At 41.6% G+C, this 16,036-nt stretch overlaps 1 protein-coding gene across 2 annotated transcripts in view; it reads left to right on the top strand.

The window, feature by feature from the left end:
- The first annotated feature begins 1,705 nt into the window (after window positions 1-1,705).
- The window catches only part of PMP22 (peripheral myelin protein 22), a 30,970-nt gene continuing 16,639 nt past the window's right edge, over window positions 1,706-16,036 (top strand). The window contains exons 1-3 of one of the 2 annotated variants that reach the window (XM_034408330.3): window positions 1,706-2,248; window positions 5,293-5,393; window positions 6,423-6,516. In XM_034408330.3, the coding sequence (XP_034264221.1) occupies window positions 5,316-5,393; window positions 6,423-6,516 (172 nt within the window). In that variant the 5' untranslated portion in view covers window positions 1,706-2,248; window positions 5,293-5,315. Of the gene's footprint in view, window positions 2,249-3,005; window positions 3,675-5,292; window positions 5,394-6,422; window positions 6,517-16,036 lie in introns of those variants that run through there. The other variant, XM_034408336.3, reaches the window with a different exon arrangement.

Below are 16,036 nucleotides of genomic sequence, written 5' to 3'. Positions count from 1 at the left end.
TCTCAATGTAGTTATTAAGAATTGTCAGTGGATTCAAGAGGAGTTCCTTAGGCAGTCCACATGGCACTGCAGCCTTTACTTGTACAAAGATCTTCTATCTGATAGGCATACTTGTGTGTGTGTGTGTGTAAAGTAGAGCTGGGGATGTGTGGGGGCAGGGGGGTGCAGCGTGCTCCCCCCCAAGGCTCATTTTTGGTCCCAGGAGGCTTCAGGGAGGTCTGCTAGGCCCAAAACAGGACACGGGGGGTCGTGCGTGCATGCGTGGGGGGAGCGTGGGGGTTGTGCACGCATGTGCAGGGGGTGGGGGACTGCAGGCGGGTTGCATGCGCAGGGGCACGGGGAGCATTGCATTATGGGTGTGGGCACACACACGCTGTCCCGTGTTCACGTGTGTTGTTGGCACCTGAGGAAAAAACGGTTAGCCATCACTGGACTATGCCATCTCAGAATCACTCATACCCTGTTCACCACTTAAAATAGGTGAATTGTTGCAATGCCCTCTGTATGAGGCTGCACTTCAAGAGTGTCCAGAAGCTTTAGCTGGTGCAAAATACAGCAACACAGGTAGTTATATGTGCCCCTAGAATGGCACATATCATACCTTTGCTCTGTGAGCTGCATTGGTTGCTAGTTTGCTTCTGAGTCCAATTCAAGGTGCTGGTTTTGATCTTCAAAACTCTTCATGGCATGTGGTGGATTATTTGATGGACCATCTTTGCCTGATTATATCTGCCCATGTAGTGGTGGGTTCAGGGCCGGATTTTCCTATAGGCTAACTAGGCTTCAGCCTAGGGCCTCAAGATCATTCAAATTGTTAGCAAAATTAAAATTACACTTTCACTATAGATGAAAGGGCCTCATAAGTGGAATAGCCTAGGGCCTCTTTTCATCTAAATCCGGCCCCGGGTGGGTTGCTACCGGTTCGCACCGGTTTGGACAAACCGGTAGCAGTGGCGACGGGAGGCTCCACCCACCCAGATGCTTCTGCGCATGTGCAGAAGTGCAGTGTGCGTGCAAACTGGTAGCAACACCATTTGGAACCCGCCACTGTACCCACCCCATCATTTCCGGCAACGGATCTATGCTGTGGGTGCTATCTACAAAACAGTTTCATTTAAAGGGACCCAGAAGATCGGTCTTTTCCATTGGCACCTGCCTTATGGAACATCATCCCCTCCAAAGTGCAATTGTCCATCTTTGTTATCCTTCCGTAAGGCCCTCAAAACATGGCTGTATCAGCAGGCTTGGAGATCTCACAGGGGTCTAATAAGATGGCTGCATTGTTTTTAACATCTATTTTTCTCTACTGCCTTGCTTTTAATATGTATAGGGATTTTTAACTAAACTTGTTTCAATATTTCGATTTTATGATTTTTATCATGCCACCACCAAGTGTCACTTTTCTGTGAGATCCATGGCAATACAAATATGACGTATAAATAAATATGGGAGAGTCACAGTCAGTCAACCACTTGTTCAAGAATTCCTCCAAAATGCTTAAACAGAGTATAAAAAAGAAACACAAATCCAGAAAAATAAAACCCATATATTAAAGAAGGCACAGCATTCTAAGTCCAGAGTTTGGTGGTTGTTTCAAATGTGGGAAACACAGTAGTAGGATTTAAAAAGTTTCTAAAGAGGGTCTCTTTAATACTTTTAACTAAGCTGTCTTTGAACAGAGGAGGGAAACCAATGTAGGGTTTCCATTATTTTCCCCACTGAATCCCCAGATACGATACTGCACTATAGGGTCTTCCCCCTCGCGTTGGTATTTGAGTGACAGCTGCCAGGGATATTACGAACCCGACCCCTTCGTCGCTTTCGATAGTTCACGTGCCTTTTCCGTCGTGCGGGGGAGGGGGAAGAGTCCTCAAAAAGCCACACCCTCGCGGAGTAATGCTTCGCTCTCTCCCCCCCCCTCCCTTAAGTTCTGCGTGCTTGCTGTGTTCCTTGCTGGGGGATAAAGATAGAGGCGCTGCCCCTTTAAATAGTTCAGGGTGTTCTCTCTCAGGCCACCATGACATATCTGGGCGTTGGAACGGGGGCCGAATAAACCGAGTAAGCACGAGATCTGCGCTAGCAGTAAAGGGATTGCAAACAGCTGGGGCTTGTCCCATTCGCTGATATACACCGGAGTGGTTTGCGACGGCTTTGGCTAGGCGGGACTCGGTTCCTGGAGTTTAAACCACCGGGTCCTCTTGTTTGAGGGAATACTGCTGCAAAGGAAGCGCGCGGTTTTTCAGCCTTGGTAAGTCAACACACGGCGAGGACGAGAGTTATTATTATCTTCACTCCAGTCTAGGGTAAACTTTTCTACAGGTTCGCCTCTCGGGAGTCTTAGGGAGTCGAAGTTTTTCGGGGACATTACACGAGCCTGTTTTTTTTTTTTTTTTTAATCGAAATCAGTCGTTCAAGGGTCGACCGCTTCGTTTATTTGGGACGGGGTGTGTGTGTGGGGGGGGGCAGCACAGAAACTCGCTGGACAGTTATCAATGGGTTAGTCCCGCCCCGTTTCTATACAGTACCAGCGCTGTTCGAAAGGCTGAGAGAGAGAGAGAGAGAGAGAGAAGGCTCTGCACGAGGAAATTAGTCGCAGGCGGACAACTTCGTAGGAGACCTTGCGAGGAGGGAGGCGCACCCCTCGCAGTCCTCCCGGTTTTGGGCCAGGGAGAAGCCAAAACGTGGGAAGGGAAGAGAGTGGTTTGAAAGCCTCGGGGGTGGTGACACGATACGGGACCGACGGCTATCACTTGTGGGACGAGGGAAGTAATAAGGTTTCCCTCTAAGGGAGTACTATGCCCCCCATTTGGCTCTCTCTCTCTCTCTCTGTGTGAAGCGAATGTGTGAAGTAAGCGCACTATAGGTAACCAACGCCGTTGGGAGACGTGGTGTGGTACGTGTTCTCTGCAATCCTTGGCGCCTCTGTGCTCCTAAATAACTCCCCACCAACCTCAGAGAAAGCCCTCTTTGCGCATCCTTCCGAAGGCTTCTTATGATTCCCCTCCAGATTTCTCTCGGCGGCGAGGATAATGGAAAGCAGAGAGGGTGGGGGCCCTGGCAGGGGCGCTGCTCTCTTTTTAACGGGGCGAGGGAGAGTCCCTTACGTGGGATCAGGTGTGGGAAAGGGAAGGGAGTTTGCCGGGATTGAAATGAGGAATATCCGTCCTGGAAAGGCGGCACCTGCCCTGATGAGGCGCGCGACCTATACCTGGCTCGCCTCTTTTTTCGCGCTCTCCCTAATGAAGGCTCATTACTAGGGCTCATAAAAAAAGGGAGTTGGTTGGGAGTTGCAAGAGAAAGGCAAGTTTTGTGGGAGAGGTATTTCTCCTCCGCTCGGTTATAGGCGCCGCAAGCCCCTGCAATAAAGAAGGGCCCCGTTATCTCATCCCCTTCTCCTAGGGGAAAGTATTTATAGCTGGGGCACGGCCAGCCTGCCGTCGGCGTGTTACACATATACAGAACGCTAGGCGCCCCGCCGTGAGTGGGGCGTTTTTCCTGTTGAAGGGCGACACGTTTTTGAGTTCCCGCCCCTCGTCTTCGGCGAGAAAAAACGCGGGCAGCCGCTTTCTCGGACTTTCCTCTTTTGGGGCGCCTTTCTCTCCCCTCCCACCACCAGTGATAAGGAGCGAGCGGCAGAAAAACACCCGGCAGAAATTAAAACGAATTGCAGCGGAGTAAGTAGGCCGCTTCATTTCCAACTCAATTCTTCTGATGGGACAGGGAACTCCATTCTGGGTGGGGGTGTCTGTTCTAAATCGCCCTCCTTAGTACCCCGAAGACTCCCGGCACTTTTATTGTAGGGGTACAATATAGGGATATGGCAAATCCACGACTGCTATTATTATTCCTCCCTCCCTTCCCTGCATCTTAAGCGGGCTAAATTGCGCATTCATTGGGAGGAGCGTGAGGGGTGTGTGTGTGTGAAACGGGAGAGACCCTCTTCAGCTTGACTGGACCTCTGGTTCGGGATTTTTGGTTCTGGTTCGGGATTTTTTCAGATCTTAATATAAAGCTTCAGTTCCCGTTTTGAAAACTAGCCGTTCTAAATCATGCCGGTCCTTGATATAATTAGAAACGGGTTGAAATATTTTAGCACGTAAACCTCTCCACCCCCACCCCCTACCCCCATTTCCCTCTGCCTGGAATTTAGTTCCTCCCTGCAGTCCATTGGTAGACTGAAGTGTGGTGTGTGTGTGTGTGTGTGTGTGTTTATGGTGGTGTGGTAGTGGTTTCCCATTTTCCTAGTTTGTAATTAAATACACGGAGAGGTTTTTCCCACCTAGATTAAGTTCATCAGGTTCCCCATTTTCTTTGCTGCGTTAGCAACACCCCGCTCAGTTGTCACTTTTTTTTTAAACTTTCAGGGTTTTATCTGTTTCTCCCTCCCTCCTTTTATCCTGTCCAATACTATATAAACTTGAAAAATCTCTTTCTCCCCCCTCCCCCCCATAATTGTCCGGTTTATTTTATTATCTATAGCTGGGCTGTGAATTTGAGGGATTGGCGGTTTATTGGTTTGCAGATGCCGATGATTCAAAAAAGAGTGGTGACTTTGTGGCATAACTGTTTCCATTCCCCGCCTCCTAAACTACCTCAGCCAGTCTCCGAGGTCTAGTCCAAGCATGGCACTGTTTTCCTACTTTTAGACATTTAACACGATTCAAGTTGCACCCTCAGAAAAGAGATTTTTGTCTGCTGTCTCTCTTCGGAGGAGAGCTCTCCTGTAGGCTGGAGGGAAACTTTGAGGAATGTTATGGCATTTAGACTCAGTACGCCAGGCATAAACATAACTTTTCCAAAGTGGAGGAAAGAAAAAAGGGAATCTGATTGGGGAAGAAAAGTTATTCAAGATGTGTATTTTATGGATTGTTTGGTAGAGAATGCAACATCCTTTTTCTTGCAGTTTCTGCAACTGTTAAGGTAGTTACCATGTGGTTGCAGTGAAAGTCCCCAAACCCTGTCCCCCCCCCAAATTCAAATGATTTCAAATCTTAGCCTTTACTTCTCCAAACAATCACATTCAGACACACAAAATTATGTTTTATACTTAAAACCCCTAGTTAAGAATTGGAAACTCTCCCACTTTCATGCATATTTTTAGCTTCATTCTGCATAAAACAAAAACACATTTGGTGAATTTCTTTAAGTGATCATAAACCAAGCCTTAAAACATTGCTATGTTCTGTCTCAGAGGCACCCTCTGCTGTTCATTTCTTAAATTCAGGTTTGCCTAACCTCATCCATGAGTAAACATTTTCACCTCTGCTTAAAAGGTATTTTCCCCCTTTCCAGATCTACTGAACACTTTTGCCAAAATGCTCCTTTTGTTGTTGGGAATCATTGTGCTCCATATCTCGGTGCTTGTTCTTCTCTTCGTTTCTACAATTGTCAGTGTAAGTAAACTATCCTGCCTGTTTTTATTGCCTGTACCTAGTGCTCCATTGTGCAATTAAATCATTGCTTCCTTATGAAATATATCAGCTCCATCTATTAAAATAGTTTTAAACTTACCTTTTTATTATTTTAAATTTTTAATGTAAAATTATAATGCAAACACAACAAGAGTCATTGGTATTCTCATAACTTTTGCTATACTAACTATAGTATGTATCACATACTACATGTATCAGAGAATATATTAGCCTTTGGGGGAATCTGTTAGCTAAATAAAATAGAAACCAAAATTTTAAGCATAAAGGCCTATTAAATGTGAGTCGGTCTCTGCACTGGGAATGGTTAAGGAAAAATTTCCTCTTACTGAGTAACCACAGAAAAATTTCCAGACTATTGAAAGTGGCTAACAGCCATAATTTTATGTTTTTTTAAAGGGATAGGAACTAGTGGCCTTCCAAATGTTACTGAATGACAATTTCCAGCAGTTCCAGTTTCCATGGCTGATGTGAAGTATGCTGGGATAGTTGTTGAGCAACATCTGGAGGAACTGTAGATTTTCTAGTCCTGACACTGCAGATTGCCAGGTCTCCAAGATAGCTGATTGTATTAGCTGCCATGTGTTTTATTGGTATTCTGTTCCAGAACCATTCTTGGTGCTCTGTGATTGGGAAAAGAAGGTTGAAGCGAATAAAACTTCCTCCTGTGAAATTTGGCAAAGATTTTCAAAGAATGAGATACTTGACTTTGTTTTTTGCCTTTTTTTGAAGGCTGTTTGTAATGCAGTCGAAGGAATCGAAGCATGAATAAAGGTCTTTCTCCTCTCAGTCAATGTAAAGAAGGAATATGTATTTCTACACTCACTGTTGGAAAGAAGCCTTTGCCGAGGGATGGATCAGAGGGTCTTTTTAATTGTTTTCATTCCTTAAGCAATCTTGATTGGCTTAACTTCCTTAACGTGGAAGATAACATTTAAGTCCTACCCCCTTCCAAACTGTACATCTCTGAATAAACCACTCCTTCTTTTTCAGCAATGGCTCGTTGGGAACGGACACAGGGCAGACCTTTGGCTGAACTGCACCATTCCTGTGTCTCCATTTCGTTGCACATCATCATCCACAAATGGTGAGATTTTTGATGGGCGTGGCTTTCTTTTAAAATAGTCTCTTTCATCTCTTTTTTTTACTCCAATATTATCTTTGAAACAGCGTGACCTGCTAATCCTGGAAGCAGTTTAGACAGGATTTCACGATGTATACCCACTTTTCTCACTGCCAACTATCTGCTGCTTGCATGTGTACCCTGTTTCCCCAATTTCTTACCAGACTTTTAGACAACCCTGGCTCATTAATACTATCTAGATACTTAGCTCCATTTCTGAATGAATATATAATTTGCATGGTTTCTTCCCATTTTGTACTAAATTGACTGTCAGATGTCTATTAAGAAAATGGGTGCTACTCGTATGTGCTTGGTTTGTCCATCAAATAAAGCATTCTGTATGAAGTAAGTGGTTAATCTAGTAATGATTGATTCTTAATACTTTATGTGTCGAATATTGACTGTCCTGCTTCCTTAATCTAGCCACAAAATTGGATATTTCTTTAACCTTTGGAATATGCAATAATGAATCGATACCGTAACACCTGTATATACACCCAGCCTAAATATTATCTTATGTTATGCTAAACCATGGTTTTTAATCTATGAACAGATATTTATAGGCAGAGATATTCCAAAGACAGTGGTGTTATATACATGAATACATGTTAGGGTCACTAAGGCTGCAATCCTATGCTTGCTTATTTAAAGGTAAATTCCACTACAGAAATTGGGACTTTTGAATAAATGTGTAAGATGTACTGTAGACATGTGCAATAATGATAAAACTGGGCCCACATTAAGGGAAATCATGAAATACATGAGTTTTCTTCCAGGTTAGTCTTTGACTGTTTGATTAAATCTTTGTTAAAATCCCTGTATATAGTTTGTTAATATCTGTTGCTGCAGATTATGGATTCCCTTCTGCTGTCACCAGCCTCAGTATTTTGGTTATAGGTCCTTGTCAAGCCATTTAGTTGCCTTTTATTTTGAAAATTCATCATCTGTGTAGCTAGGAAGTCCTTTGAATTTGTCTTATTTGGGTTTTCCCATTTTGCTTCCCAATCAAGAGCATGGCTTATTTTCCATAAGACCCTGTGATGAGTTTTCTAAGGGTGTTTGAAAGGGCATTGTGGACCACTGAATTAAGTAGACGTGGTTTTGGCCAACACACTCTTTGAGTGTTGTAACTTGCAACTGTGTGATGTGGGATAACCAATCAGAATAGAGCTGGAAGGGACTTTTGATGTCTTCTAGTCCAACCCCCTGCTCAACCAGGAGATCCTATTTTGGACAGTCTCTTCTTAAAACCCTCCAGTAATGAAGCACCTACAACTTCTGAAGGCAAGCTGTTCCACTGGTTAATTGTTCTCACTGTTAGGAAGTTTCTCCTTAATTCCAGGTTGCTTCTCTTCTTGATTGGTTTCCATACATCGTTTCTTGTTCTGCCCTCTGGTGCTCTGAAAAATAAGTTGACCCCCTCCTCTTTGTGGCAACCTCTCAAACACTGGAATATTCCTATCATGTTCTCCCTAGTCCTTCTTTTCTCTAGACTAGCCAAACCCAAATCCTGCAACTGTTCTTCATATGTTTTTGTCTCCAGGTCTTTAATCATCTTAGTTGCTCTTCTTTGCACTTTGTCCAAACTCTCAACATCTTTTTTGTAATGTGGTGACCAAAACTGGATGCAGTATTCCAGGCTTTATAAAGTGGCACTAATACTTCACATGATTTTGATTCTATGCCTCTGTTTATATAACCAGGGATTGTATTAGCTTCTTTGGCTGCTGCCACATATTGCTGGCTCATATTTACTGATAAGTGATCATCTACTAGCACTCCAAGGTCCATTTCATAGTTACTGTTTTTGAACCAGGTTTCATCTAATATGTACTTGTACTTTTGGTTTTTCTTGCCTAAGTGTAAAAGTTCTTTTCTGCACATTAATGCATTAATTACATAAAATAAAAGCATTCTTACATTCCCACCCACCCCACACCCCAATAGCATTTTAAACCTAGGGAATGAAGGGTTATTATGGTAACAGCTTTTCTCATAAAAGGAAATAACACTCCAATCTGAATCTTTTAATTTGCTGTCTACAGATAATTCATTGGCTATAGGTGGTTATTCTCCCAACAGCTATATACTCTATCCAGCATCGGTTTTTGTACAATATTTCTTGGCCACTATGCTACTCAGTTGGTAATATTGTTTCATTATTTCTCAATTAGGATATTCTTTCAGTTTCCTCTCAAGGAGCATCAGAATCTTTGTTGCAAATTTAATGTGAGCCTGAGTTATTTGAATCTCCGAATTGTTGCTTTAGGTAGATGCTTTTCGTTTTTAATTTTATTCAGAGAAGCTGCAGCCGAAGTTACCACCACTGGGAGGGAGAGGTTGGAGGAAAGCTTATATTTTTTTGATGTTCTTTTTTCCTAATTGGAAAAACTGTCTTCTCAATTACACAACCCCAAGAGGAAAGGAAATAAATACTTCTAAGTCTCCCCCATAGGATAAGTAGACTTTTTGATGATAAAGAGGAAAAGCAACCCCCCCCCAATTACAATCACCAAGTGTAGATTGACATTTCTTGCAACTTTTTTTTTAAAATAATCCCTCTGGGACAATATTCAGGGAGGTGAATTGTACGTAGTTTGAGATCTATGCTAGTTTGTTCTCAGTTCAAAAGAAACACTAAATTGCAACAATATACTGGAATGAAACCATAATGTTTCCTTCCTTTGAAGATGCAGGAACTTTCTTTACATACATTTTAAAACACTGAGCCTGTGAAAATATTTGGAAATGAATTAATTATTTTGAATGTATCCCGTGGTTATTATTTTTGCGGTTCCTGAAACTCGAAGTCATGCAAGCAGAAATTGCTACAACTTTGGTTACTTTTAGTACATTTTAACAGGAGCTGGGGACATCAGATAAGTTCTTCCCTAGCCAATCAGAGCAATTGTGAGGGATCATGTGACTTTAGTTCTAAATTGTGGAAGTTGAAATATATTAGAATTTCTTTCTGAGATCACTAGCCTAGAATCCCTTTAATATGATACTAGACATCAAAAAAACAAAAGCTTAATATTGGATATTAAAAACAGCTGGACTATGAAAGAGATATAAAATTGCAGACAAAATAGTGGTGGTCCACCTTTTGCTTCTATTTCAGTTTGCCCTAGTCTTTTGCCCACTTACTGAACTGGGCTAGAATTATGAGATAAATGCAAGAAAGGAGTTCAAGAAGCATTTGTAGCTTGGACATGGATTCCCACATGTAGGAGAATTCAGACAAGCTCTTAGAATAAAGTGATTCGGAATTGTGATAATTCTCAGCAGAAAACTATGCAGCATCTTGCAGCAAAGTAATGTTCACGTTTAATAGCCTCCCCCAGCTTGTTGTATTGGACTTCAGTTCAATAGTGCTCCCACAATATGGACATTGATCTTGTTGGCTGCTTATTCCGAGAAGAGCTGATCTGATGCATCATTAGAATGCAGCAATGGAGAAAGCTGCTGTGTAAGACAATAATTTAGTATTTAACAATGATACAGTGGGGCAAAACAACATTTTTTAATGTCCCCATTAACTGAGTCCCATTGTCAAGGGCAGCATCTCTTTCTAAATCCTTGGATCCATAGTAGTGAATGTCAGCATGAGCATATTGAATTGGCGGATTACTCTGCTCAGTCTATTTTTTTTAATTGCAGGCCCACACAGGTAAAATGAATAGCTGATAGGCTGTCTAATGCTTTCGACTCAGTGGTTCAGAATATGCAGGCCTACAAACACAGCATCTGTTTCCAACTCATTCAGATAGCCCGATTCAATGAGTTGTAGACAACTGGCAAGTGTGTGTTTCTACATATTCCAAATTATTTATTCCATAATCAATATTTTGTCTGGTAAGGTTGGGATATTCTGTAATGTTCCCAGTTCAGCTTCAATGTTCACTGAAAGCAGCAGTGATCAGTGCTCCTCTCAGGAGTGAATGGAAAAGATATCTGTTATCCCCTAATAGTAGGAGATGAGTATGCAAGTACCTGGACACATCTGTGTAATAGTGTAGTGGTTTTACATGCTAAATCTGAAAGTTTCTAATCAGCATTCATTTTTGTGCAGCTTAAATGTATGAGGACTATGGATTTTGAAGTCATTGGTATAGTGGGCACCTTTTATTTTCAAATAAAACCTATTTACAGTATATTAAATGAGCCCTCCAACCTATTTATATTTAACGAGCCTTCCAAATTGAGGGGAAGGGTAATACTGTTTGCACAGCTGAGAAAGATGAAATAATGTTTTGCTCTTAGTAACAGAAACCTACACAAGGGAGAATATTCAATATTTTGCAAATGTGCAGGATATATCCCAAAGGACAACCACCAGGAAGTATTTGCATTTTTAATTTGGATACTTGTATTGTTTACCTCTGGGGATAGAATGGATTGAGACAAGAAAGGGGGAGCCATATGCAATGCCATGTTCTTACAACCCCTTCTTTTGGCTCCTGTGCCTCCTCCCAATACACTCACTGCCAAACCTTACATACCAAGAATGGGAAACTTGTGTGGTTCCATATGTTGCTGGACTAAAGTCTTTACATCTTTCCCTATTGGTTTGGGGCTGCTGGGAGATGTAGCTGAGCAACATATTTTCTACATCTAGGCAAACACATACCAAGGTAGTCCATCCAGACCTTCTTTGTTATAAGTCTCCTTATCCTTATTCTGAATATAAATTATGTTCTATGTTCCTAGCTGACATCAGGTAATAGATATTCCTACCTGAAAATTTCTATTTCTTCTATGAATCTGTAAAGAAAGATTTTATGCATTGTAAATGGATGCCATGATTAATCCTTTAGATGTTCTCAATTATAGAAGTTTGCTTCTAGTTTTTGAAGAGAAGCTGTCCAATGGCTATAGCCACACATGTAGTTCAGTTTTGAAACTTTGAAATTTCTTTGGGTTCTTTTCTGTAAGCCTTCGTGCAGTAGACCTGGTCACTCAGATTTTTGCTGAAAAACTAAGGACTGTATCTTCAATAGCCTTATCTGCTTTTCAAATAAAATGCTAATTTTTAATTTTATTTGTTGCAATCAAAAATCAAACCTTTTAAAGCCATTGTCTGTGTTTACAGGGGCAGAAAGGGAATGAAGTACCTTTTTAAAAATTACCCTTACTTGTAAAATTCATACAGTTGAATTGGGTGCTGATGCTGTTCAATAGCTCTGTAAATATTAATACCACCAGTGAATAATGTCACTGCGAGGTACAGGAAATGTGTCACCATACTTTCCTCAACTACATCTTATTTTAATTGGCAAGGTTTGCTTAGGAGCTTAGTAGAATGATGTGGGAGGGTACATGCATGCATGTGCCTTTAGTCAGTATTGACTTCTGGTGACTGCTTGGATTAGGCTCTGCAGTTTTCTTGGCAAAATTTTTCAGTGGTTTGTCATGTTGCCTCCTACTCAGGGCTGAGAGAATGACTAGCCCCAAATCTCCCAGGCTTTGAGCCTAAGTCAGGGCTAGAGCTTATGGTCTTCCATTTTCTACCTGTTTTAATCTTTAGTGTCTTAATTACTACAACAAGCTAGCTCTAGAATTAATATCTTTGCAGATATATGCCTGCTTGAATTACTAGCCATATAACAGAGTATATGATTAATACCTGCTTTATGTTTACCTAGCATAATTCACCAATTTTCCTCTTAAATCAGTGGGTCTCAACCTTCCTAATGCCGCGACCCTTTAATACAGTTCCTCATGTTGTGGTGACCCCCAACCATAAAATTATTCCATTGACCATTGAAAATGTGTGTTTTCAGATGGTCTTAGGCGACCCCTGTGAATGGGTCGTTCGACCCCCAAAGGGGTCCCGACCCACAGGTTGAGAACCACTGTCTTAAATAATGCTGTTTTCTTTTGTCTTTTTGGTACAAATGGAGTGTTTGATTGTGGCCATCCTTCTTAGAAATGATGGCTCTCAAAGATGGTGAAAGAATTTAAGGTAATAGTGCAGTTTGTCAGAGCAGTATATGTAATTTAAATTCTAAATCTAATTCAGATATTCATATTATACTATTCATATTATACTATATGCTCAGTGTTTAAAGAAAAGTCTCAAGTTGAGTTCTTTCAAGATATCCAGTTACAGCTCTCAGATTCTCTGCTAGATGTTGCCATCTGCTGAAATGTTTTGTTCAGTAACAGTGGCAAAGATGTGATTATTTCCTGAATAATCAGATACTACAGTAGCATTTATGTATGTTTATTTGTTTATTATTTAGGCACCCATTTTTACATTGGCAAAAAAACATATAACTTTTGCATTCAGACTTTTTTTTTTTTTTTTAATAATGTCATCTAGCAGTATCATCTTGTCTGGAACATGTCTGTTTGATTTCGGTACATTTTTACCACTGAAATTCATTCTTCAGTTTAAGTGGTCAGTTATTTGACACCCAAGAGTTGCCTGAGCCGCGAGATAGCTGGCAAATAAATAAATTAATAAATAAATTTATTACAATTGTCAGTTCAAATGTTGCACTCATCATAGTTTCAGCTTGCCTTGCCAGGCATTCTTCATTAAGACTTATCTCAGGAATTTAGGACGGTATCCCACTTGTATATCAAAGGATTACTGGTTAGTTTTTCTGTTGAAGCAGCACCATTGAAAGTAGTGGCATAAAGTCAAAGGATGCCTGGAATAATGAGCTCATGGTCAAGGCCAGATACCATTTTTCAGATGACGTATCTTATTTATTTATTTAAAAGATTTATTTGACTGCCCATCTTTAACAGCTCTGAGAAACTCACGACGACTATAAAACCAGTACAGTAACTATAAAAGAATAAAATGGTAAAATGATCACACCAAAACCCTGTGCTTCAATCATCCCCTTAGGATAGCTCACAGCATGCTCCAATTATGCTCATCCCATTCATCCTGTCCTGCCCCGCCCAGTTTAGCTTTTTGGTAAACAGCCAGGTCTTTATGGTCTTCCAAAGGCTAAAATGGTGGGGGACTTCTGAATATCTTGGGGAGGGGATGTTCCATAGGGCAGGAGCAACCAAGGAAAAGACATGCTTCCAAAGTCCCACTAAGTGGCAGGATTTCGGGGAAGAGCTCTGGAGCATGCCTATTTTATCTGATCCAGTGGGACAAGCAGAAATGCAGTCCTGCAAATAACCATGTAGGGTTATCCGGTGCCGTGTAGGGATTTAAAGGTGATACCTAGCACCTTGAATTGCATGCGAGAGGAAACTGGGAGCCAGTACAGCTTGCACAATAGAGGTATATAACATGGATGAACCTGTGAACACCCAATACTGTGTGTGCTGTTGCATTCAGGACCAGCTGGAACTTCCGAGTAGTCTTCAAAGGCAGCTCCATGTAAAGCGCATTGCAGTAATCCAAAGGGGAAGTAATTAAGGCATGAGTGACCATGAGCAAGGCTTCCTGGTCCAGAAAAGGGTACATTTGGTGCACCAGATGAATCTGTGTAAGCCCCACCCCCTCCGCCAACCAGAGTTTCCACTTATCAATCAAGCAGAAGCCATGAATCCAGGAGTACTCCCAAACTGGATACCAACTCAGTCCAAAAGAATGCAACCCCATCCAGAATCAAAAGATAAAAACTCACCAGACCCCTGGGCGGAACCTAGATCAGCTTCACTTGCGCTGGTGGGCATAGAAAACCACGCCCTATGCCACTGGATGACCATGCCCAGCGGTCTCATGAAGAGGTTAAAGAGGAGTGGGACACGAGTTCTTATGCAACCCACATTGCAGGAGACTAGAGTTCAATCTCTTCTTGCCTACCAACACCAACTAGAGAAAGGAGAACCACCACAAAATGGTGCTTCCCACACTCAACCTCTGGAGCTGGTCCAGGAGGATACAATGGATGGTGATATAGAAACTGCTGAGAGAAGTAGGAGAGTTGCAGTACCCTATCTTGAACCTTTTAAAGCTCATCAGCCAGCATGATCAATTCTCTTTTAGTGCTCTACTCCAGCCTGAACCCAGACTGAAAAGGGTGCAGATAATCCACTTCGTTCAAGGCACTCTGAAGCTGCAAGCCAAAAAAGGAAGGTTGGTGATTGGATCAAAGTTGCCTAATACAACTGGATCCAAGGATGGCCAATATTGAAATGAGTTTTGTCCTTCTGTTCCCCTCCTCTTTTCTCATCATTGCATCCTTGATATACAACAAGGCTTGTTTTTCATGGAATTAAAGTTTTGATCTTTGAAAATGTAAAGTCTTATTTCTGAAAGATCTTGAAGTTGCCAATTTTCCTATTGCTTCTATGCATGTAGTAGGAGCCATATATGCAGAAATTGAGATGGTGATGCTTTTCCTTGTACAGGAATCATTGGAGAGGCAACTATTTATGATGCTGCATATTTCTTTGTTCACTTGTTTGTAAATCAAATTTATAGGCTGTCCCACTTGTGGTGATTCTGGTCAGCATATAGTTTAAAAAGATCTTGACTTGTATTGTTCTTTACACATTAGTCTATATTCACATTACTTGTTCTTGGCTCAGTCTGTTCACTGGAGTGCCGTACTAATGTGTAGACCAGTCATTCGTTTTTTCCATATTCATAAGCAGCCTCTGCTTTCTACCCAGTACTGATAGTGCTGGTGGAGTTACTGGATCTTTCTCTGTGTGGTATCTTCTGTTGAATTGCTACCTATTGGATGGTCATTGCTGCAAGAAGAGCTCTAGAATCCAATTCTGGCTGCCCTGTCTTCCTCTGCTTAGCTGGAGTTTTGCAGGGAAGAGTTGGGTGGGGGAAACTAGTTGTTTAGTTTAAATGTTTATGTAGAAGGAGGAATTAAATAAAAACTGTTCGTCAAAAGCACAAGTAAATTAAGCAGTTTATTGTTTCCAATGAGATGATGGTCACCGGCCCAGGCAATTTTAAAGGATGGTGAATCAAATTCATGAAGAAATGAAGTCATCAGTGGCCACCAGATTTTTTTTTCAATTTGTTTGACCACCAATCTCAACAAGTGCCTCTAGATGGCAAACAAAATTAAAACAACAAAAGATTACAATAATACAAAACTAAAATTCATAGTGACAGAAAAATCATATAATCACTAAAAAAATAACCAAGAAAAAGGTTCTTGGACACCCTCAATGCTCCAGGCCTGCGCACAGAATCATGTCTTTAAGGACTTGCAAAAAGCCAGCATGATTTCTGCCTGATTTCTGGAGGGAGAATGTTCCACAGAACAGGCGCCATGGCAGAAAAGGCATATTTTCTAGGCCTCACCAACCAGCATTCCTTAGCTGACAGGACCCAAAGTACATCCATCCTCCCTCATCAGTTCAGTTGAGTAGAAACAACTGGGGAGAGACAGCCCCTCAATTGGACCATTCCCAAGCCATGAAAAGCTTTAAAGGTGACATCCAGCACTTTGAATTACACTTGGAAGCACATTGGAACCCATTGCAGCTAGTAGTGATATTAGATACTTGTAGCTGCCTAGAGCCAAGATGAATATGCATAACT

This window comes from Pantherophis guttatus, chromosome 2 (genome assembly GCF_059756535.1).
Source record: "Pantherophis guttatus breed Tessera chromosome 2, ASM5975653v1, whole genome shotgun sequence".
NCBI lineage: Eukaryota > Metazoa > Chordata > Lepidosauria > Squamata > Colubridae > Pantherophis > Pantherophis guttatus.
This window is presented reverse-complemented; position numbering and strand designations above follow the sequence as displayed.